We start from the raw sequence: 23,696 nt of genomic DNA, 5'->3' as shown, positions 1-23,696 counted from the left end.
CAAAACACGTCTCTGGGCAAATTTGGGTTAAGAATCTGTGTTCTTAACAATTCTAAAACTATCTTGGGGTTGTTGGATTTATATTTCCTGGGGTGTAAGACCCCAGGTGGTGTTGTAGGGTTCACAAACTGATGGCAGCTAACTAACCCACACTGATGACGGGGGCTAACTAATCCATTCACACTGATGCTGTAGCTAACTAACCCATTCCCACAGTGATGACAACAGCCATCACACAGCGACAGCACAGCCTTCGGGAGCCATTTGGGGTTATGTGCCTTGCCGGCAATCAAACCGTCGATCCTCTAATTGAAGAACGACCCACTCTCTCTGAGCCACACTTTATCTCTCTTTGGCACTTTACCTGTATGTACGATTTATGACTTTGGTTGTGTATACTCTGGAGAATACAACACATAAGCTACTGCACAGGGTATGAAGGGGCTACAGCATGAAAACTAAATTTGAATGTCTAACGTGGTGCCACCTTAATCAGATCAGCATCTGTTTAATTAATGTTGTATCCATATACACAGTGAACAGCAGAGCTAGCCTACAGGACGACTGAAGGCTCAAGGTTTAAGCCACAGAGCATTTGTGATATTCTCAATTAATTGTCATATCAAACCTCAACTGCACAAATGCCATTGCAGACCTGGACCTCTCTGGCTGCAGACATCACACACTATTTTGTTTGTTAATATGCCCATGCCACACACACACACACACACACACACACACACACACACACACACACACACACACACACACACACACACACACACACACACACACACACACACACACACACACACACACACACACACACACACACACACACACACACACAATGTAACTTTCATAAGAGGAAGAGACTGTTTCTATATGTAGACTTCTGAAATGTCACTTCAGTCTGATGGACACAAAATCTAATATGAAAAAGTTGGACAACTGTTTTCCCCCACTCTGCCTATCATTAACACACTGCTGCTTTTCCTTCATTTAACAAAGCTGATGTGCCATTGGTCTATACATCGGAAAAAAATTAAGACACACACATTAGGATATATTTAGACAGTTAAAAATGTATATTGGATCAGTCTTTCTTTTTACATTCAAAGAAAAATTAAAATAAATTGAAACCATATACAATTCTTTCAACCATTGTAAATTTCCTTAATTGCAGACTATCAGTGAAGGATGTTTAGGGTACATGGAAGGATGAGGAAAAATATCCCAAAAAAATACAAATGAAATGATTTTAAAAGAGCAGATGTAATAGAAGCTCTGTGAGCACAGCAAACAGGTTGTTTGCACCAGCTCTATTTATTACCAGTGACTTTCAGTGTAGCACCAATACAATGTTGGGTGCTTATTCATGTACAGTATAAAACCCAGTCAATATTCATGATATACACAGCTCGCTGGATGACTTAGCTATCGAGCTCAGTCAAGTGTGAGAAGCAGCAGTGGTGTACAAAGAGATGACAGATACACATTAACCAGAAGGACATTCAAACAGATTTAGTACCACATGGTGGGTGCTGATCTGAGGAAAGACTACTGTCATAGAAAGTCTCCAAAGATACGTTATAACAAGGTATGAGTTAACTGGAAATATTACAGTGGTAGCTTTGAATGCTAAGAAAGGATGATACTCCAAATATAAACATGTCCACTGAACACACTGTGACCATATTTGTTTAGTGCCGTTTCTTTCAGACATAGTGCCAATACAATACCTGAGGACAGATACAATACTTTAATACCTACCGTTGAGGGTTTCAACATTTTTTTCTTCTTCATGTGATCAAAATAAAAGCCAAAGTTTTCCGATGTGAAATGTTGTCTGCATGCAGCTTTGCAAGTAGTTTGGGGAAATTGAAAGTCTAAATATGGCCAATGGTTGAAGTAAATCAGAAGCTACAGTGTCCGACCACAGTAGAAGTCAACAGGATTAGGAATCGAACAGTTGGTATCTGTTTGTGAAACTCTGTCAGACAGATTTCCATGAGATGTTTAAAAAATAATAAGCACCGACACCAACCCAGGAAGCTTTCTGCTACATTATGAACATGGTCCATCTGAGAAATATGAGGTCTGCTTCAAATCATTAAGTGCTTATTAAGTCTCGTAAATCATGTGTATGGTGTGTATATTGCTGATCAAGAAAGATACAAAATGTGTTGGAATTTCAAAACAATTTAAATTATTATTTTAAAAATAACATACACCTCGTATACCCAATTCCCATTAATTGACACATCACACTTGATATATATGTTCACAGAGATCACATTCCGAGATGATAGCAAACTAATAAACAAGTGATTTGTTTTCATTACAAAACAGTTTACAAAGATCAATTCATGCTTAGCTCAAAGACTTCCTCTGTGGAGACACTGCTCATTATGTGTTATCAATTCATCTGTTGTTCCTGATGCATATCGAGCATTGTATTTTGACACACGAAAGCTCATGCTCTGACTAAACTGATGAGATTCAGTTTGGATTTGATGACCTTTTCTCAAAAACAAAGAGGAACAAAAGATTCACACAACAAAGAGAAAAACACCCGACAAACTTGCCTGCTGGTTCCTCCCTCAGATACAAACCTATCTATCACCGGTGGTAAGAGCTAGTTCTGAAGAAGAGAACTTGGAAACATCATGGAGGAACTGTATGGCTTCCATAAAGAGCATAACAAGAATGTGTTAAAATGATTGGTGGTTTACAATCGGCCATTTAAAGGTGCTACAGGCATTGTGTTGTTGGGTTGTTCTGATTACTATGTGAAATCCACTTTGATACAGTATAGCCAGTGTGGCCAGGCTTTGTCCGTAGTGTGGTTCAATTGAACAGTATGTCCACCAGCTGAGGCACTTAGAGCCTAATGGACTAAAACCTCATTAAAGATGGAGGTTAAGCTAATTTTATACCTGCAAGGATGTGGCTCAGGTGTTAATGTCTCCTGGCTTTGTGTGTGTGTGTGTGTGTGTGTTTGGCAGAGATGCTATCACTCTCTTATGCTTGCAGAATAGGAGAACTGGGGGAAATGTGCTTGTTGGCTGGGATCCTCACAGTCCAGACTGTTATCTGTAAGAAGATGACACCAGAAGTCATTGGTCAGACTCCAGTCCCAGACTGTGATCATGGACACTGGTGTTGCTGCCTAGTCAGAAGACACTTACACTTGTCTGGAGGAGTGAGCGTGATAGTCTGTGCTGTGAACTCCTCATCAAAGTACCGGGTGTCTGTCTCTGAAGTCACTTGCGGTCTGAAGAGTGGGGTGAGCTGATGATGGAAGGGGAGACGATTACTAAAATGCCATTTGATTGGAAAAAGACTAGATTTATAACTAAATGGAGGCACTGTTAACACACTACCTGTGTACTTTGTTCATATCTAAAGAATATACATTCTATCTACTATGTGGCGGAGCAGGATTGTATCATTACTGATGAATAGGGAGATATCTTCTCTAAGAACAATATAACCATAGCTAAACTCAACATGTTAAGAACACAAGCTCTATTATTTTCTCTTTCCACCATCGTTTTTTTGTTGCTGTCTCTGGAATTCATGATACAATTATAGAAGTATACACGCTTTCTTAGTTGCAGTAAGAAATTAACGGAGAAGTGCATTTTTAGAGTTTAGGTTTTCATAAAGCACGACATTTTCTGACCATCAGTTGATGAAAAGAAAAAATAACCACTTGCTCAATACTGATGACTTGAAAACACATACCGTTTTTAAATGTGTTTGATACATTGCAAACGTATCATAGAAAAAGGTTAGTTGATTCCAATTTATAGAGATGACTTTCATTTCTATGAATTAGAGATCAGCTGCTGTTTTTCCAGCAGCATGGTTCACAACCCTGAGAGCAATTTTCTAAATGTAAGCATTTTTTATACAAACTACACAGAACAATAATTATTCAATCCGGAAAAAAGTGTCTGGTATCACACATTTAAAGGCTTGTTTTAGTGACTAATTTTCACTTTCTTTAGTCTCACAATGCCTTACCTTCTTCTGTACCACATCATGCCAGTTGATGGTGGTGAAAAAAGTGTGACTCATTACTTCTTTGGCATCGTTGGGACCTCCACCCAACCTGTCAATCCAAACATGATCATGTAAGTATTAAGAAAGCATTCCCAGCACACACGCCCGTAACCACTGCGCGCGCGCACACACACGCCCTAATCCCCACCCGCACACAAACACACACACACACAACCTCTGTTTGGGGTCCTTCTTGAGCAGGCCAGCCAGCAAGGACTTGGCCTCAGGCGACAGGTTCCTGGGGAAGCGGATCTCCTCCATGAGTATGAGCTCAAACAAACGCTCATGGTCTTGGTTGTAGAAAGGCAGACGGCCACACATCATCTCGTACATGACTACACCGAGACCCCACCAGTCCACCGCTCGGCCGTAGTCATTATCCTCTAGGACCTGAGAAACAGGAATTTGTGTGATTACAATTCACAACAAAGGCAATAAGGATATATTTTGAATTTGCAAATGTGAACATTTATATTTATTGCACATCACCTAACTCTATACATCGCACATATATATACAGCGGGTAAAATAAGTATTGAACACGTCACCATTTTTCTCAGTAAATATATTTCCAAAGATGCTATTGACATGTCATTTTCACCAGATGTTGGTAACAACCCAAGTAATCCATATATACAAAGAAACCAAACCAAATAAGTTCAGAAAGTAAGTTATGTGTAATAATGTGAAATGACACAGGGAAAAAGTATTGAACACATGAAGAAAGGGAGGGTGGGTAAAAGCAAAGAGCTGTCTCAAGACCTTCGCACGGTAATTGTTGCAAAACATTCTGATGGCATTGGGTACAGACGCATTTCTAAGCTTCTGAATGTTCCAGTGAGCACTGTTGGGGCCATAATACAGAAGTGGAAAGATCATCATTTCACCATAAATTTGACACGACCAGGTGCTCCTCGCAAGATTTCTGACAGAGGAGTGAAACGAATTATCAGAAGAGTTGTCCAAGAGCCAAGGACCACTTTTGAAAAAAGACCTGGAATTAGCAGGTACAATTGTTTCAAAGAAAACAGTAAGTAATGCACTCAACCACCATAGCCTGTATGACGCTCACCACGCAAGACTCCATTGCTGAAAAAAAAGCATGTTGAAGCTCGTCTTAAGTTTGCTGCACAACATTTGGGAAAGCCAGTGAAATACTGGGAAAATAGTCTGGTCAGATGAGAGCAAAATTGAACTCTTTGGATGCCATAATACACACCATGTTTGGAGGAGAAATGGCACTGCACATCGCCCTAAAAACACCATACCAACAGTGAAGTTTGGAGGTGGGAACATCATGGTGTGGGGCTGCTTTTCAGCATACGGTACTGGCAAACTCCACATAATTGAAGGAAGGATGAATGGAAAAATGTACCGAGACATTCTTGATACAAATCTGCTGCCATCTATCAGGATGATGAAGATGAAACGAGGGTGGACATTTCAGCAAGACAATGATCCCAAGCACACAGCCAAGGAAACTCTCAATTGGTTTCAGAAAAAGAAATTCAAGCTACTAGAATGGCTTAGCCAATCACCTGACTTGAATCCAATTGAAAATCATTGGAAAGAACTGAAGATCAAGATTCATAGAAGAGGCCTACAGAACCTTCAAGATTTGAAGACTGTGTGTGTGGAAGAATGGGCCAAAATCACACCTGAGCAATGCATGCGACTAGTTTCCCCATACAGGAGGCGTCTTGAAGCTGTCATTGCCAACAAAGGCTTTTGTACAAAGTATTACATAAATATCAATAAGCGTGTTCAATACTTTTTCTCTGTGTCATTTCACATTATTACACGTAATTTAATTTCTGAGCTCATTTGTTTTGGTTTCTTATGTGTATGGATTACTTGGGTTCTTACCAACATCTGGTGAACATTTCATGTCAATAGCACCTTTGGAAATATATTTACTGGGAAAAATGGTGACGTGTTCAATACTTATTTTACCCGCTGTATATACAGAGACACATATATATATACACACATTTATATATATACAAACATATATAAAAATACATATATAACATATATATACACACAAGCACACACACTTATATATATATATAAATATACACACACACACATTAATATATCTAAATATACACATATATATATATACATATATACACATAAATATACTATACACACATATATACACATCTATATAAATATATATAGATACATATACAGGACTGTCTCAGAAAATTAGAATATTGTGATGAAGTTCTTTATTTTCTGCAATGCAATTAAAAAAACAAAAATGTCATGCATTCTGGATTCATTACAAATCAACTGAAATATTGCAAGCCTTTTATTCTTTTAATATTGATGATTATGGCTTACAGCTTAAGAAAACTCAAATATCCTATCTCTAAATATTAGAATATCATGAAAAAGTATACTAGTAGGGTATTAAACAAATCACTTGAATTGTCTAATTAACTCGAAACACCTGCAAGGGTTTCCTGAGCCTTGACAAACACTCAGCTGTTATAAATCTTTTTTTTTACTTCGTCTGAGGAAATATTAAAATTTTATGAGATAGGATTTTAGAGTTTTCTTAAGCTGTAAGCCATAATCAGCAATATTAAAAGAATAAAAGGCTTGCAATATTTCAGTTGATTTGTAATGAATCCAGAATGCATGACATTTTTGTTTTTTTAATTGCATTACAGAAAATAAAGAACTTTATCACAATATTCTAATTTTCTGAGACAGTCCTGTATACACACAAATATACATATACAGTGGGTACGGAAAGTATTCAGTCCCCTTTAAATTGTTTACTCTTTGTTTAATTGCAGCCATTTGATCAAATCAAAAAAGTTCATTCATCTTCATCATCCTGACAGAAAAAAACTGAATTGTAGAAATTTGAGCTCCAGAGATGAAGCAGGGAAATGGAGGAAAGTTCCACAAAGTCAACTATCATTGCAGCCCTCCACCAGTCGGGGCTTTATGGCAGAGTGGTCAGACGGAAGCCTCTCCTCAGTGCAAGACATATGAAAGCCTGCATAGAGTTTGACCAAAAAAAGCATGAAAGACTCCCAGACTATGAGAAATAAGATTCTCTGGCATGATGAGACCAAGATTTAACTTTTTGGCATTAATTCTAATCGGTATGTGTGGAGAAAACCAGGCACTGCTCATCACCTGCCCAATACAATCCCAACAGTGAAACATGGTGGTGGCAGCATCATGTTATGGGGGTGTTTTTCAGCTGCAGGGACAGGATGACTGGTTGCAATTGAAGGAAAGCTGAATGCGGCCAAGTACAGAGATATCCTGGAAGAAAACCTCTTCCAGAGTGCTTTGGACCTCAGAGTGGGCCGAAGGTTCAATTCAGTTTATTTGTATAGCCCATTTTCACAAATTACAAATTTGTCTCAGAGTGCTTTACAATCTGTACACATAGACATCCCTGTCCCAAAACCTCACATCGGATCAGGTTCCCCTTCCAACAAAACAATGACCCTAAGCGCACAGCTAAAATAACAAAGGAGTGGCTTCGGAACAACTCTGTGACTATACTTGGCTGGCCCAGCCAGCGCCCTGACCAAAACCCAATTGAGCATCTCTGGAGAGACCTGAAAATGGCTGTCCAACGTTCACCATCCAACCTGATGGAACTAGAGAGGATCTGCAAGGAAGAATGGCAGAGGATCCCCGAATCCAGGTGTGAAACACTTGTTGCATCATTCCCAAGAAGACTCATGGCTGTACTAGCTCAAAAGGGTGCTTCTACTCAATACTGAGCAAAGGGTCTGAATAGGGTCAGTTTTTCTTTTTTTATTAATTTGCAAACATTTCTACATTGTGTCAAGATGGGGTGCTGAGTGTACATAAATGAGAAATAAAATGCATTTTTTTGATTTTAGCAAATGGCTGCAATGAAACAAAGAGTGAAGTATTTAAAGGGGTCTGAATACTTTCCGTACCCAGTGTATATATATATATACATATACATGTGTATATATATATATACAGGACTGTCTCAGAAAATTAGAATATTGTGATAAAGTTCTTTATTTTCTGTAATGCAATTAAAAAAACAAAAATGTCATGCATTCTGGATTCATTACAAATCAACTGAAATATTGCAAGCCTTTTATTCTTTTAATATTGCTGATTATGGCTTACAGCTTAAGAAAACTCAAATATCCTATCTCTAAATATTAGAATATCATGAAAAAGTATACTAGTAGGGTATTAAACAAATCAATTGAATCGTCTAATTAACTCGAAACACCTGCAAGGGTTTCCTGAGCCTTGAAAAACACTCAGCTTGGTTCAGTAAACTAAATCACAAGTATGGGGAAGACTGCTGATCTGACTGCTGTCCAGAGACCATCATTGACACCCTCCATCAGGAGGGTAAGACACAAAAAGAGAGGCGCAAAATCCAAGTTGCTTGAAATCCAGTGTGAAGTTCCCACAGTCAGTGATGGTTTGGGGAGCCATGTCAGCTGCTGGTGTTGGTCCACTGTGTTTCATCAAGTCCAGAGTAAATGCAGCTGTGTACCAAGAGATTTTAGAGCACTACATGCTTCCGTCTGCTGAAAAGCTCTATGGAGATGAGGATTTCATTTTCCAGCATGATCTGGCACCTGCCCACAGTGCCAAAACCACCAGTAACTGGTGTACTGACCATGGCATTACTGTCCTCGATTGGCCTGCCAATTCCCCTGACCTGAACCCCATAGAGAATTTGTGGGGTATTATGAAGAAGAAGCTGAAAGACACCAGACCCAACAATGCAAATGAGCTAAAGGCCGCTATTGAAGCATCCTGGGCATCCATAAACCCTCAGCAATGCCACAGGCTGATTGCCTCCATGCCACGCCGCATTGATGCAGTAATCCGTGCAAAAGGATTCCCAACCAAGTACTGAGTGCATTAATGGACATTTTCAAATGTTTGATTTTGTTTTGCTGTTATAAATCTTTTTTTTAACTTGGTCTGAGGAAATATTCTAATTTTATGAGATAGGATTTTAGAGTTTTCTTAAGCTGTAAGCCATAATCAGCAATATTAAAAGAATAAAAGGCTTGCAATATTTCAGTTGATTTGTAATGAATCCAGAATGCATGACATTTTTGTTTTTTAAATTGCATTACAGAAAATAAAGAACTTTATCACAATATTCTAATTTTCTGAGACAGTCCTGTATATATATATATATATATATATTCACGTATATGTATATACATATATACACACACACACAAATATATATATATATATATATGTATCATGTGCTACGCAGTCAGTTTTAGTACCTTACCTCAGGTGCCAGATATTCAGGAGTACCACAGAAAGTTTTCATGGTTGCGTCAGGAGTAATGCCTTCCTTACAAAGGCCAAAATCTGTGATTTTGATGTGGCCGTCTTTATCCAGCATCAGATTCTCCAGCTGAGAGAGTCAAATGACAAACACATCAGATGAGACTCTTTCAATCATTCACGGCTACGATTACAGTGTTTGAGCTGAGAATGAAATTTTTTTTTTTTATCAAACTGAAAGGGTCACTGAATAGTCAATCATTTATTGACACAGTGATGAGATTTGCTGCGAAATTATAGTTCACTTAAAGAGTGATTTATGTAAGCCACCCAGCTCTGGTCTTTTTCCACACTAAGAGCCATGTTTTCCTGCAGCAATCAGTGACACCTGCTGGCCAATGGCACCAAATGAGCGACCAATAACCAGTTGAAAATATACAGCATTGAGCACATTATTGGTCTTTGACTGGTTAGCTGACGTACCGAGTCCTGCTACATCAATAAGCAGCTCAGCTCTGCATTTTATCCCCAAAAACCTTTTCCATCAGGCAAACATTTTCTGCTGGAGAAAAGAAAGAGAGCTGAGCAGTTTAACACAGGCACTCGATGAGCCATGTTTTTTTGTTCGACAAAAAGTCTTTATTTGCCCACAATACATTGTAACTTAGTCAGACTTAAGATGAAGAACTAGCTTTGAGCAAATTGATTGAATCAAAGCAGTGAAAGAATACAATTTCCAGATAATTTCGACTGGAAATGTAACTTTGATTGAAGTATCAATACAAATAAACACTGAAACTGCTATTAACTGCTTCTAAATGCTTGAATTATATTCCAACTAAAGTATGAATGGATAAAAAAGTAAAATCGAAAACCACAATCCATCACATAATTTTCTCAAAAGTCATGGTTTGAATATTGTATATTCACCTTGAGATCCCGGTAAACAACATCACATGAATGGAGGTACTCGAGCGCTGACACAATCTCAGCCCCATAAAAGCGTGCCCGATCCTCTGTGAACACTCGCTCCCGTGACAGGTGGAAGAAAAGCTGAAAATGAAAGGGCAGTGTTTGAATGTGCATGGAAAGCTGTTGACATCGAGTGGCATTTAGTGCATCTCCATGTGACTGTGAGGTCTCACCTCGCCTCCATTAGCGTATTCCATTACAAAACAGAGTCGATCATGAGTTTGGAAAGCATACTTCAGTGTCTGCAGGAAGGAAATTATCACAAATTAAAAAGGAGACGAGTTACCCAGCACTCCGTAACTGATAAGTGAACTCTGGTTGTGTGACTAGATGATTGAATATAAAAATGTTCATACATTTTACATGAACATCCAGGAATGTTAAAGAAAATGCGAGGGCCTCCCGTAAATATTAATGATTCACGTCATCAGTTAAAGAGCTCCTGACATTTTACACCGGTTTCAGATGCATCAATATTACACAGCAACATAGGAAAACAAAGTTTACCTAACCCATTATTGTTTTAATAAAGCAAAAATGACACATCCACCAGTGAAGCTGTAGCTGGTTCTATGAGGCTGCACTTTCACTGCTTTCACATAAAAACTAACAAAGACAATAACACTATTAATTAGCAGGTCAATTTCAATTCAATACATTTGTATAGCCCAAAATCACCAATTACAAATTCGCCTTAGAGGGCTTTACAATCTGTACAACATATGACATCTCTATCCCAGGACCTCTCAATGGAAAAGCAAAACTTCCCCACTCTTTTAGTTTAACATGTTAGCATGCTAACATTTACTAATTAGCAAAAAGCCACAATGGGTTTAGCAGGTTATTAATCATTGTTGTATAGGACAAACTAAGATTTTGATCTGATGACAGCGATTTCTAAACTGTTATAGGATCCCTTAAGTTATTACAACTCACCAAGGTCTGAACCAAATATGGCCAATATGGCCTTACAAACACTGTACGTGAACACGACACTATCAAGCAAATAACTGAGTTGAGCAAAGTCATCCAATAGCAGTTCGGCACACAGAGCCATCAGACTGCTGCCACGCACAACAATGTTTTTCAATTCAATTCAATTCAGTATATTTGTATAGCCCAATTTCACAAATTACAAATTAGTCTCGGAGTGCTTTACAATCTGTACAATCTGTGTTTTCATGTCTCACTGCCTTTTAGTCTGTGTGTATTATACAGTGCACATTCTATTGAATGTATTTTAATAACACATTCTGTTGATGTTTGGGCATTTGTTTTTACTCGGTGTAATGTGTTGTTTTGTATTTGATTGTATGAAATACATGTGTACTCCTTGTGTAACTATGCTGCCTCTATTTTTGCAAATGAGGTCAATTTTTTGTATCTGTTTCTATTTATAGGAGCTTGTAGTACCATATTGCCCCACTAGAGAGCTGCGCTCACTAAATGCGGGACTACTTGTAGTTCCTAGAGCATACGTGTCAAACTCATGGCCCGCGGGCCAAATGTGGCACGCCACGTCATTTTATGTGGCCCGCGACGGCATGAAATATATATGATGCCTTTTCTTAAAAAGGGAGGGAAAAAAATCTTGTGCTTTTATTTTGAAGGTCATTTTTTTTGCAGCGGACTGCGGTCTGTTCACGCTCCTTCATGCTGCGTTCACGCCAGAGGAGAGGCGAACCCTTGCGTTGCTTTACTAAATGTACTCGCGTGAGTTCAGTCGCCGGACTATTCGTCACGTTTTCGTCACTCGCGCTAGAAGCGCCGGCGAGGGGGCGTGGCTTATCGTGGCATATAACAGTTCGTTACCACCGTCCACCACGGAAGAAATACACACTCTTTGTTCTGTTGAGAAAGTCCCACACACGTCGGACCATCAAGCCCTCGAGTCTCGGTTAATAATATAAATATTACATTTTATATTATCCGTAGCCGCACGCAGCTTCTCCAGGAGCTGCGTCTGGATGACGGCCGCTTCCAGACGATCGATATCCTCGGTAGGTTCTGATTCAGTGACGTCACGCGGAGCATTTCAACAGTCTCGCCTACTTTTACCGCCCGAGTTTAAAAAATCAGCCCGAATGAGGCGCATTTTTCGCGTCCTGTCATTCACCCGCCCGGCGGACATCCACACGCGCGTGCGTGCGAGTGTGACCACATTGACTTTGCAGGGCTCTCAAGTTTTGAAGACAGGCAAGCGTGACATTTCCATCAGCACCCGATGCTCACCTGTGCGCGCATCGCAGCTGAGCGTTGCGCGCGCCGGCATCGAGAAGAGTTGTTGACTGGGTGGGGGGGTGCTAGTGACTATTGTTTTGCTCCGTCCCGATGCGCGCAGGCCGGCGTCGGAGCTCTGCAGCGACCGCGATCGACCAATCGATCGGCGTATTGAGCACCCCTGCATTCAAGCATTAAATAGCCGAGTTTTTTTCAGCGTGAGAAATACGATGTGTGGCGGGAGTGCGTGAGTTAAGACCGAAATGCGTGAGTCTCACGCTCAATGCGTGAGACTTGAAAGCCCTGACTTTGTATCAACAAACATCCCCAGTTCCCCTATTATGAATTCCTCCATCAGGTCTACGTCAGTGGTCACCAAGGTTGAAGTGAGTGCTGCTTCATGTTGTTCAGTATTTATAATATAGTCAGAAGAAAAGTTAATGTTGAATATGTGAATCTTTTTTAATTACCCTTGTTTAATTTATTTATAGTTTGTATAAAAGCTGCTCCTCAAGACTCTGACTTGTAGAGCAGCTTTATGTGTCAGAGGTTCAGTGAGTGAGACATGAATTACATCTTGAGGCTTTTTAAAACCAGACTTTTTTATTTCATGTTTATGCATGAAAGCACTGTTTAGACATGTTTTAAAGTCTGAAGTTACTGAGTAGTAATGTATGTTGTATTACCTTGTGTCCTTAAGATTCACTTGTTGGTTCATAATTGACTGTAAAAGGGAATATTACTAAATAGTTTTGTTGTGCATACTATGATAGTCTGAAATCTCAGGTTCAAACTGCACCATCTTTTCATTAAATACATTTGAGAAGTTAAAAATGTCCCTCGATTTAGGTCTCAGTGCGTCCCAAAGTCAGACCAGTAGAGAACCACAGCCCCAGACCAGTGGAACCACTGCCCAGACCAGTGGAGAACCACTACCCAGACCAGTGGAGAACCACCTGTCTCAACTGTGACAAAGCTTTTAACAAAGTTAATGTAATAATTAGGGCTGTCAATCGATTAAAAAAAATTAACTAAATAATCGCACATTTTGAAATTGCGATTAATCGCGCTTAAAAGTGTTTTCCTTCTTTTTAAAGACAAAACTTCACACAGAGCTGTGTTTTCAAAGAGGCTCCTACATATACAGTGCCAGCGAGGTATTTAATATCGTGGATGATAAATTGTTTCTTCAGTGAAACATCAGATTAGTAATTTAAAAAAATACATTGAGACCCCATTGGTCCTGTCATCTTTAACATTGAACAGCAGCAGAACCAGTGGCCTTGGTAACTGACTGACATTCAAAAATGTCACGTTAACCCTCTGGAGGCTGTGGGCATTTTATACATTTTACAAAATAAATTAAATTCACCGTTTAAAGTCTTTTGCATGTGACACCCCCCCACGTGTTATACATCAAACATTCCAGAACAATCTCAGCTCTGAAATAAGGCTCATTGTCCTCGCGCCGTGTTCTCTGGTTCTCTGACTGACAGGCTGCCAAATGAGCCTAACCTGTGAGGTGGGAGGTCCTTTGTGATTTACTGAGTGTTCATTGGTTGTTTTTTTACCGAAATGTTGACAGACAAACGGATTGACAAATCACGGTGAAGATTTCGTGTGACGAGTTCTTTCCGCGCCGCGTCACCCGACACGTCGCCCCTCCGTTCCTCTGTGTATCAGAGGGGGAGACGGGAGGAAGGAGGAGCAGGAGGAAACGCGACTGATTCATCCACGAGTTAAACTGATTTCTGCTCCTTATTTTCGCAGAGAAATAATTGTTTTAAAAATGGAAACAGTGTCAAACCGTACTGCCGCGGTTAAAATTTTTTAAAAAAGAACACATTTGCGTTAAAATATTTTAGTGCGTTAACGCGGCCAAATTAATCGCATAGATTAACGCGTTAACGCTGACAGCCCTAATAGTTATACATTTATATAAGTACACCTAAATAAACAATAAACAAATGCAAAGACAGTTATTTAACAATATGTTCTGGAGTAGTTAGAATTATACCGTGATAGTGACAACCGGCCCTTTGAGGGCAGCCATGAGGCGGATGTGGCCCTCGGTGAAAATGAGTTTGACACCCATGTCCTAGAGTCTTAAAAAGTAGAATGGGAGCCAGAGCCTTTAGTTATCAAGCTCCTCTTTTATGGAACCAGCTTCCAATTTCAGTCCGGGAGGCAGACACAGTCACCTCATTTAAGAGCAGACTTAAGACTTTCCTCTTTGACAGAGCTTATAGTTAGGGTTGAATCAGGTTTGCCCTGGTCCAGCCCTTTGATATGCTGCTATAGGCTTATAGCTGCTGGGGGACGTTTTAGGATGCACTGAGCACCTATCTCCTCTTTTTTCTCTCCTTAGGGATGAATTTTCATCTCTCAATCACACGTTACTAACTCTGCTTTCTCCCCGGAGTCCTTTTGACTTCACATCTCATGGGGTCATCGGACCCTATGAGACGACATAGATCCTATCTGCCTGATGGATCATCGAGGTCTGGGTCGTGGAATTCCTGCTACCGACTACGCCACTGTCCTGTTGAGACTCCGCCCACTGTTGAGACTCCGCCCACTCCTCCTCTTTACTGCCATCTGCCTGATGGATCGTGGAGGTCTCCATCGTGGAATATGCCTACTATGAACTATTCATACACTCTGTCATATTCATTGAATGTATTTTAACTCTAAATCTGTCCTTCTGTACACATTACATCTATTGCACCTGTCCATCCTGGAGAGGGATCCTCCTCTGTTGCTCTTCTGAAGGGTTCTTCCCTTTTTTTCCTCCTGAAGGGTTATTTGAGAGTTTTTCCTGATCCGATGCAAGGTTTTGGGGCAGGGATGTCTATGTGTACAGATTGTAAAGCACTCCGAGACAAATTTGTAATTTGTGAAATTGGGCTATACAAATAAACTGAATTGAAAAAACTGAATTTATTTTTGATAATAGATAAATTCCTCTGATGACCACATGGCTCATGAAACAGACAGCTGGCTGCTCTAACCAAGGCAGCGCTGCATTCGCCAGCAGAGCTTCTTCTTACCGTGAGGAAGGGGTGTCGTGTGTTTTGTAACACTCTGCTCTCTGTAACTGTATGGGCCACTTCATCCTGCCAATCAACACATTGTTATCAGAAACACTGGAAACATGAAGTATAAAAAAAAAACATGATAAGATCTTTGAATCTGACGACAGCAAAGTGTCCAAATGTTGCAAAACTGGGGTACAAGAATGTAGCTGGTATATAGAGTACTCTCTTATTTTACCAGCTATCATTTTCATTCCAACACCATGGGGTTGTATGTTCACTAACAACCTCCAATTAACAAATGTGGGTGAGGTGGAAAAGGGAGTTTTGCAGTACAACACATTTTACTGCCGAACTATACCTGAAAAAAATAAGGTTGAGCAGCCCGCTGCCAAGAGCTGACAAAAAACAAGTTAAGTTCAGAAAGAAGACCAGAACATACAGGTCTCCCTTGATGTTCAAAAGTTTCCATGTTTAAACAAATTAATAAATGCATTACTTCTAATGCTGAATTCATGGAAGGCATGAATAAATAAGGTGTCTCCTGAACAAAAAACATGTAGAATTGTCACACTTTTCTTCCAAACAACTTGAAGAGCATGCTGTGGTTACTGTTTACTGTATTTCAAAATGTGATGTGTTTACCATCAACATCAGTTTGTCATCTTTGATAGTGTACATTTTAAGATTAGTTAAAACAGTGTGTCCTCAAATACATGTTGCTAACCATGTCTATGCTTCCTTATTTTGAGTGTTAATACAGCCAATTACACAAAAGCTTTTGTTGAAATGTTACAAAATGGCTCTTAATGTGGCTGCATATCTTTAAACATACATACATGCAAAATAAGGTTGAGAAATGTGCAGCTTAGTGTCAGTTCAGTGCAGTGTCTGGGCCCCATTTCTCGGACGTGGCTCAACAAAGTCGATCAAATGTCCTATTATCACGCTTAAATTCACGAGATGATTGACAACAGGCTATCTCGTTTTCTCAAAGGCTGATCCGTCCTCAAACTGTCTAGTTAATTTGAACCAGACGTCAGTCCGCAGGATGATTGCGCGTGCACGTCGGACATCAAAAGGGGGAACGGTCGATCACCGAAACCATGATTTTGTAACGGCACAAAGTCAAATAAACTGAAAGGAAGAGCCTATTTTTTCTCCGCTGACAAGCAGAAGATGATTATGAACGCATATGAGGAATTTCAGACCATAATCATGAACATCTAACACCGCTGTATTCATTTCATTCACTTCTTTTGCGCTGTAGAGGGGGCGTGGCTTATCTCCATGGAAACAGTTATAGACCATGGAAGAAATAAACACTATATCTGCTTTATTCTTGTTGTCGAACTCCCACAAACGTCGGAACATTAAACGCCCTCTGGGTTCATAACAATATCATATATATAGTTATATATAACATCACCTGTAGGCTCACACAGCTCGGTAACTTTCACCGGTGACTACGTCTGAATAACTGGATGAAAATCCTCTTTATTCTCATCTATTCTCGTCTATGCATTCATGAATCTACTCTCAACGCGTTTGGTTTGAACGCAGCACAAGTGTTGGGGAAATGTATTGGATCATTTTAAGTGCCTCATCACCCCAATCAATCCGATTATATTTCTTTAAATGTGCCTGCTGGCAGTCGGTTTAATGGCTCAACTCTTAACAAGTAGATAATATAAATGTGTATATACCAGGGTTTTTCCTGCATAGAGAAAATTTGGGCGCGCGCCTAAGCCGTTTTCCCGAACGCCTATGACAAATCCTGAGCGCCTAAGGCAAAAAAAATCTGCGATGGAGAAAAAGAAAAAAAGATGTGTTAATCACGTGCACGTCAGCGGATATGTTCTCAATAGTATGTTTCAAGTAGGCTACAGCCGAACCCTCGTTCTGTTTTGATCAACAGTAATCGAGTTCAGTGTTTCCCCTAGCTTTACAGCTTCAGGGGGCGGGACTAGTGCCGCTAGCCATGTTGGTGGCCTGAGCTTAATTTAACACTGAGGTGTGCTCACCTGTGTGCGCGCATCACGGCTGAGCGAGGCGCGCGCCGGCATCGGAGCGCTGGCGCGCGAGCCGAGAAGAGTTGTTAACGGGGGGGGGGGGGGTGCTACTGAGAGTGCGGAGATTTCACCCTGTTATAACGGTAGGGAAACACTGGAGTTGATAAGCGTGTCTTCTTATCTGATCAATACGCAACTGTGAGATGCGCGAATGGACCGAGCGGCCAGCTGCTGATCACTCCACAGCCAGACTTGCACGTATTTCTTTGGGAGCACCGAAGACCCATTTTGACCCAGGAAAAACCCTGTATACATGTATGTGGAGATGACTATATAGAATAGGAGTTTTGCATATGTGTGTGAATCTGTGTGTGGGCCAGGGAATGTAATGAACACATCCAGAAATTTCTCAAGCGCTAAATAAACTTTATGAACAGCTCGGCATAGAGTGGCTTTCCTGATGTTCTGCATCGCCAAGACTGTACAACAATGTACAACACTGTACAACAATATACACAACGTGCAACACTGTAGACAATGTACAGCACTGGACAACAATGTACCACTCGCTAAAAAGTGCGAGGCTCAAGCCCGGCTGCGGCGTGTGGTGTTCAATGTGACTCGAGAAGGTCTGTAAATGAATGATTCCTTGTGTGCAGAATGGATAGCGCTCGTATAGGAAGTCATCCAGACGTGATAAGAACTAGCTCCCTATAAAACTATAATATAACTAATATCACTGCTTCATCAATGAGGAAGTGAGCTCCATTTCCTTCTGGGGGCGTGGCCAGATTATCCAGCTAGACGGAATTCGCTTGCGCTTGCTATGGTGATTTTTCCAAACTTGCTTCATGGAACCCGAAAAGCCTTGCTTGTGTATCTCATCCTCGAAATTATCCCGCTAACTACGTTAGTCAGGTACGAGAAATAGGGCCCTGATGATTGAAAAGATCAATACAGATATCCAAATCATTCCAATGAGTTCCTCTGAGCAGATTGAAACACAAGTAGGCATAATCCATTAAAAAGCTGTTTCACAATGGGCATGCATCATGTGTGATATCTGGGGGAGGGAAGGATTCCCCTTCTACCGGTTGGAGTAAGAATATGATGACACGCACAGTGATTCCGTTTGGTGCATTCTGGCCATCATTTTTTTGGAGCAATGGCACAAATTGATGCATGAAATGTATCAAATAAAACGTTTTACCTTCAAAACGAATGCTATTTCTCCCCTTACCAAAAAAAACCTGGTCACTATTCAACTACATTTCAGGATAAATGTAACACACTTGGAAGTTACCTTGGCAATAATGACTTCTTTGCGCAGTATTTTCATGGCATAATGAACTCCGGTGGACCTCTCTTTGACCAGAATCACCTTCCCGAATGTCCCCTTCCCAAGAAGCTTTAGGTACTCAAAGTCACTCATTGTCTGTAATGTGTAGAAGGTAAGAACTCATTAGGGATCATGTTTTAAAATAATTCTGTTGACATTGTGAAACGTAGATTAAAAGAGAAATCTTTGGACAGAGATGGGCAGATTTTTACATTTAATAATAATTCTCCAATCTTTTCAGAAAAGCTTGCATACAATTGAAATGTTCAAAATTAAATTTTCTGCACATTGTTTGGTAAGGTTCAGTCAAGATGTGGTCCATATGTACTGTAATAAAGTCTTACTGTATAATAATGTATTACTGTATAATTAATCATCCTTATTCAATACAAATCGGTTTGGTCTATAAATAATGAATATCAGAAACCAACCAAATGAAAAGAGTCCACCAGGGACCAGTGGTTACTAGGCTCAGTCAGAGGAATGCTGTTGAACGTTCATTATTAATAATAAAAATTCTGCAAACCGGCAAAATAAAACCAGAGTTAAATGTCAGACTTTTAGAAAGACCAATGACTTCTATGGACAAATACATTCACAACACCCATGTGACAATGTGTCTCTTGTAGTCTCATATTATCAGCTTTATCAGATTTTTTTAAGTATTGTGGAAAACTTTGTGCAAGACAAAAGTTACTCGGGGTCTGGAAGTAGACTGCTCTTTAAGAAGATATTCTAAAGAAATCATACAGGAGGAAGCAATGTCAATAGAATATAGTGCCATCAAAATGTATCATTCTTTATGTTTCCAAATGTCTTTGCAAGGACAAAATAATCATAATATAATATAATAATTGTATTCATAATTTTTTGGGGATTCGATCAAACTTAAGCTTCTATGTAGCCAACAACGGATTGTCTCACCACTTTGGAGCGATTCTTGGACATGTACACCTCCATCTCCTCCAGGCTGCTTTCGTTGGGTGAGCCAAACATATCCATTGGTTCCTCCTCCTCCTGTTCCCTCATTTTAAGACCGTTTGCCACCGACTGGATAGCCCGCATCCATTCCTCTCTGAAATGCAAATATCGCAAATATTGTTTGGCACTATATCAAATCGATACACCATACAGTTCGGAGTCTTTTACACACACTGAACCAAACAACAGTGACCCCCGTATGTGACTTCAGGTAACACGCCAGCATCACAGAAGCAAAAGAGAGATGACGTTTAATACAACAGCAGCAACATCTAGCGTGACGTATATAGCGTGAACAATGGGCAGAGAATGGCAACTTTTCCGTCCTTGTTATATGCCGGTAATCTACTTGGAGAATAAGAAGCTCACAGACTTTGTTGTCTCCCCAATTCACTTTTTTTTATCACCTGGTGGTTAAGGCTCACAAATAACATCATCAACGTCATCAAAATGTTACACCTGTTTTCCTAGCCGACTGACCCTTCAAACACAGACATGGGCTCGGCTCTGTGACTACCTCAGCTGACTCAGTGGTGGAACGACTCTCCGCCTCCGTACCTTTCATACAGAACAACGAAGCAAAACAGTCCCAGCTTGAACAGGCTTTGTAAAAGGGGCTACCATAGTTGGACATAAGGCAAGTAAAAACCTTATTATTAGCATGACATTTTACCCTGTTCTTACCTCTCCTCATTGCTGTCCACGTGAAAGGTGCGTTCAATAACAGTGGTCCACTGTAGGCAACGAATGACAAATGTGTTGGGCCGGGGTCTTTCAGTCTTCATTAACTGACACTCTGTGAAAAACACATGAAGAAAGATTGTTTTGTTTGTAGGTACAGTATATGTATCGATTGATAGGTGTCTGAGTGTGTGTGTGTGCGTTTCATATATATGTGCATGTATGTCAAGTGAAGCCCAATATGAACGTTTTTTTTGTGTGGAACTGTCAATATGTGGTGATGGCAATAAAAAACTAAAACAAAGATGGATGTTGACAGGAAACTACTACACGTGTTATACCATGAATTGTATGGAAGTCAAAACAGCCATCTTGTTTTGAAAAGCATAAAGCACAGGTTGCAAAGGAAACAAATATGTTTTAGCATCTGGAGGACTGACCTGCTACTGAGAAGTTGTTGAGTGGTGATGAAGGCTGGTCAGGTTTCTCCTTGTAGCCGATGAAAGACCCGTCACTCTTCAGGATGAAATACCTGGGCCTCCATGTTTTGATATATTCACCTGAATCAAGTACATCCAATCAAGAGGCACATCAGTGGCGTTTTTAGCTGAACCCTTTACCTCCATCTGATTGAACCAAAGGGTTTCCATTTAGAACACTTGTACTGTATTTCCCTCGGAATTATCAGCATGACAAGACATGGCAATGCTCCTTACCTCGTTTGTGAAGCCAGCCCTCTCTGACTATATTAACTTCATTCATGGTGAGAGATGTGTTTCAGAGAGGTTCAGGAACAGGCGGTTGGGTAGGGGAGAAGTGGATTTCTCTCTGGCCTGTTCGTGTCAGTTACAGCTATCAAATCTTAACAGCACCTGCTGAATGAAACAAGCAGTACAAAGAAAATACCATGTTCAAATACTTTCAAAAAGGAAAACATTTAACAGAATAGAGTGGCTTAGACAATCAACAGTAGTTACAAAGGTAACATTAATTCACTTTATTTCCATAAAGTTAAAGTTAAAAACCTTTTGAAATGAAACACAAATCAAAATGAAGACTGGTCAGATTATAACAAGTGGCCGGCAAGGAAGCACACACTATGTAAGAGCTTTCAAAACCCAAAACATATGCTCAGCTGAGTTAAACTTTATGTAATGACGTATTTTTTAAGACATTCATACCATGGTCCCTTTGCCAAGTCAAGGAGGGCCAGCTATACCATAAGATGATGTTAAAACAGTAGAACAGTAGCAGCAGTGCTGCAAATAACTAAATGTGAATAATTTAATCACAACAAATTAATAGTATGGTTATAATTATTATATTGTTCTGCAATGGATCAGTTGTGTCATCGTGAATGCTAACATTAATGTGACATCTGTAGATGACAAGCTGCTAACCTTTTACAGAAAACAAGTTAATGAGATTGTGTGAAACCAGGTGTTATTGATCAGGACAAAACATGTAAGAGATCACCCACTATCTTAAGATGAATCAACGGAATAACGTTTGACAAATTAAGTACTGAATTAAGTATTCAAATATCGTAAACATCTTTTGTTAGTTATGGTGAGCGTTAGCTAATGGTGACACTGACAACTAGTGTTAACAAGTCTAAAACTGAGTGGATTGAGTACGAACTGGACACTATTCATTACCATCAAATTGTAATGCTGGTTGCATATCTACATAGTTCAGTGGCACAGGTGAAATAGGTGGTATATATGGTGATTTACTATGCATAACTGACATATTTTAAAGAACACGATTTGAACATCATTTGGCTCATCAGCTGTAGGCAGAATTGAGTAAACACAACGTCTGCAAAAACTGTTACGTTAGCACATTTCAATATCATTTTCGAGAAGCGTGTAAAGTTACTTTCACCCCGAGTTCCGTGTGTGATTTGGCCATCAAACAGAGAAGACAACGTTACCTGAGGGAGAAATGCGATGTCTTAAAGCCAACCTTACATTTAACGTGATGCGGCTCAAGTGAGTTGATACGGCAACGTTATATCGCTCGCAACTGTTTCACTGTTTGATTTAACCAGACAAATCACAGTGTTTAGCTCACGTTCTATATATTAGGTTGACAGTTCATGTTAACATTAGTTAGCTAGCTAATGAGCTGTTAGCACGTTAACGCTGACAGCTGTTAGCGGAATGCTAACAGTGATACATTAACTTTCAACGAACCAGTCTACTAATTACTTAACTAAACACCAGACAAAGAATATATATTCGTTGTGCACCTGAAATCTCGACACACCAAACACAAATCCCGAATTTAAAATAATGTACTGTTAAATGTCACCAAAGTTGGAAGTCACTTTGCTAAACTTAAGTCACGTTAAAGCTTCGTATAACATATTTAGCTTGTTTTACATTGAAAAATACATACTTATGCTTTCATACGGCGACGTGAGTTGTAATTAACGTTACCCTAGTGTTACTAAAGAGCTGTATGTAACCTATATCATGAATTAGAAACGATTGTTTATCATTAATAAACATCGTCTTACGTTTGCGATCGTATGCCTTCTTGTAGGTTACTCATGTAGCCTTGCTAATAGCGAGGTACGTTAACTGTTGTCAAATAATTATTGTTATTAGTTATGAATAACAGGCTCCTCGATTTATCACGAAATCCGATATATTTTACATTTAATGATATCATAGCAGGCTTTAACCCATATTTCACTGACTTTATTCCACGTTGCTCTCGTTTGAACGCTGTTCTGACAGGCTAGATCCAGAGCAGGCCATCCACCCAGGAAAACACGACTTTCTTCTTCATGGAAGCAGATAGATGGTGGCTGATCTTTAGACACACACCACCACCTGCAGGCAAGACGGCGCCAATTATTCTCAAATTGGTATGGTTGCTGAGCAGCAGCAGGAATCTCATAACATTAATTTGTAGGCTAGAAGTAGCCTTCCACAATGCAACAAATAAATAGCCACATTAAATTATATAGTAGTAGTGATAGAAAATCGGAAAAAAACATTTCAGGTTTTTTGTTTTTATCTATAAAAATAAAATATACATGAATATATATTTAGAGGTATGTGTATGGGGCAGGCTAACCAGTTA

General features: G+C 39.8%; 1 protein-coding gene across 4 annotated transcripts; it reads right to left on the bottom strand.

Annotated features, from left to right (window-relative positions):
- Positions 1 to 1,065: 1,065 nt before the first annotated feature.
- On the bottom strand, positions 1,066 to 23,410 carry LOC130210815 (RAC-beta serine/threonine-protein kinase-like). 4 transcript variants are annotated; one of them, XM_056441307.1, is made up of 14 exons: positions 23,308 to 23,410; positions 21,317 to 21,475; positions 21,041 to 21,160; positions 20,604 to 20,715; positions 19,863 to 20,013; positions 18,903 to 19,034; positions 15,603 to 15,668; positions 10,506 to 10,574; positions 10,291 to 10,413; positions 9,362 to 9,490; positions 4,247 to 4,461; positions 4,033 to 4,120; positions 3,192 to 3,294; positions 1,066 to 3,096 (listed from the first exon to the last, which is right to left on the bottom strand). In XM_056441307.1, exons 2-14 carry the CDS (start codon positions 21,360 to 21,362, stop codon positions 3,017 to 3,019), a joined length of 1,434 nt encoding a protein of 477 aa, XP_056297282.1. In that variant the 5' UTR covers positions 21,363 to 21,475; positions 23,308 to 23,410; the 3' UTR covers positions 1,066 to 3,016. The 4 variants fall into 4 exon arrangements, with proteins under 4 accessions (XP_056297282.1, XP_056297288.1, XP_056297294.1 ...); XM_056441313.1 differs by having other exon boundaries at positions 21,317 to 21,472; positions 23,308 to 23,394; XM_056441319.1 differs by lacking the exon at positions 23,308 to 23,410 and adding an exon at positions 23,125 to 23,270.
- Positions 23,411 to 23,696: the final 286 nt, after the last annotated feature.

Source organism: Pseudoliparis swirei, chromosome 3, assembly GCF_029220125.1.
Source record: "Pseudoliparis swirei isolate HS2019 ecotype Mariana Trench chromosome 3, NWPU_hadal_v1, whole genome shotgun sequence".
Classification (NCBI taxonomy): domain Eukaryota; kingdom Metazoa; phylum Chordata; class Actinopteri; order Perciformes; family Liparidae; genus Pseudoliparis; species Pseudoliparis swirei.
This window is presented reverse-complemented; position numbering and strand designations above follow the sequence as displayed.

What these genes read in the sequence shown, in the direction of transcription:
- LOC130210815 (XM_056441307.1), bottom strand. Translation starts at nt 21,362, where the DNA reads ATGAATGAAGTTAATATAGTCAGAGAGGGCTGGCTTCACAAACGAG. An exon ending in GGGCTGGCTTCACAAACGAG is followed by an intron (nt 21,161 to 21,316) that starts GTAAGGAGCATT and finishes TACTTGATTCAG; the next exon opens with GTGAATATATCAAAACATGG. An exon ending in CCAAGAATCGCTCCAAAGTG is followed by an intron (nt 19,035 to 19,862) that starts GTGAGACAATCC and finishes TACACATTACAG; the next exon opens with ACAATGAGTGACTTTGAGTA.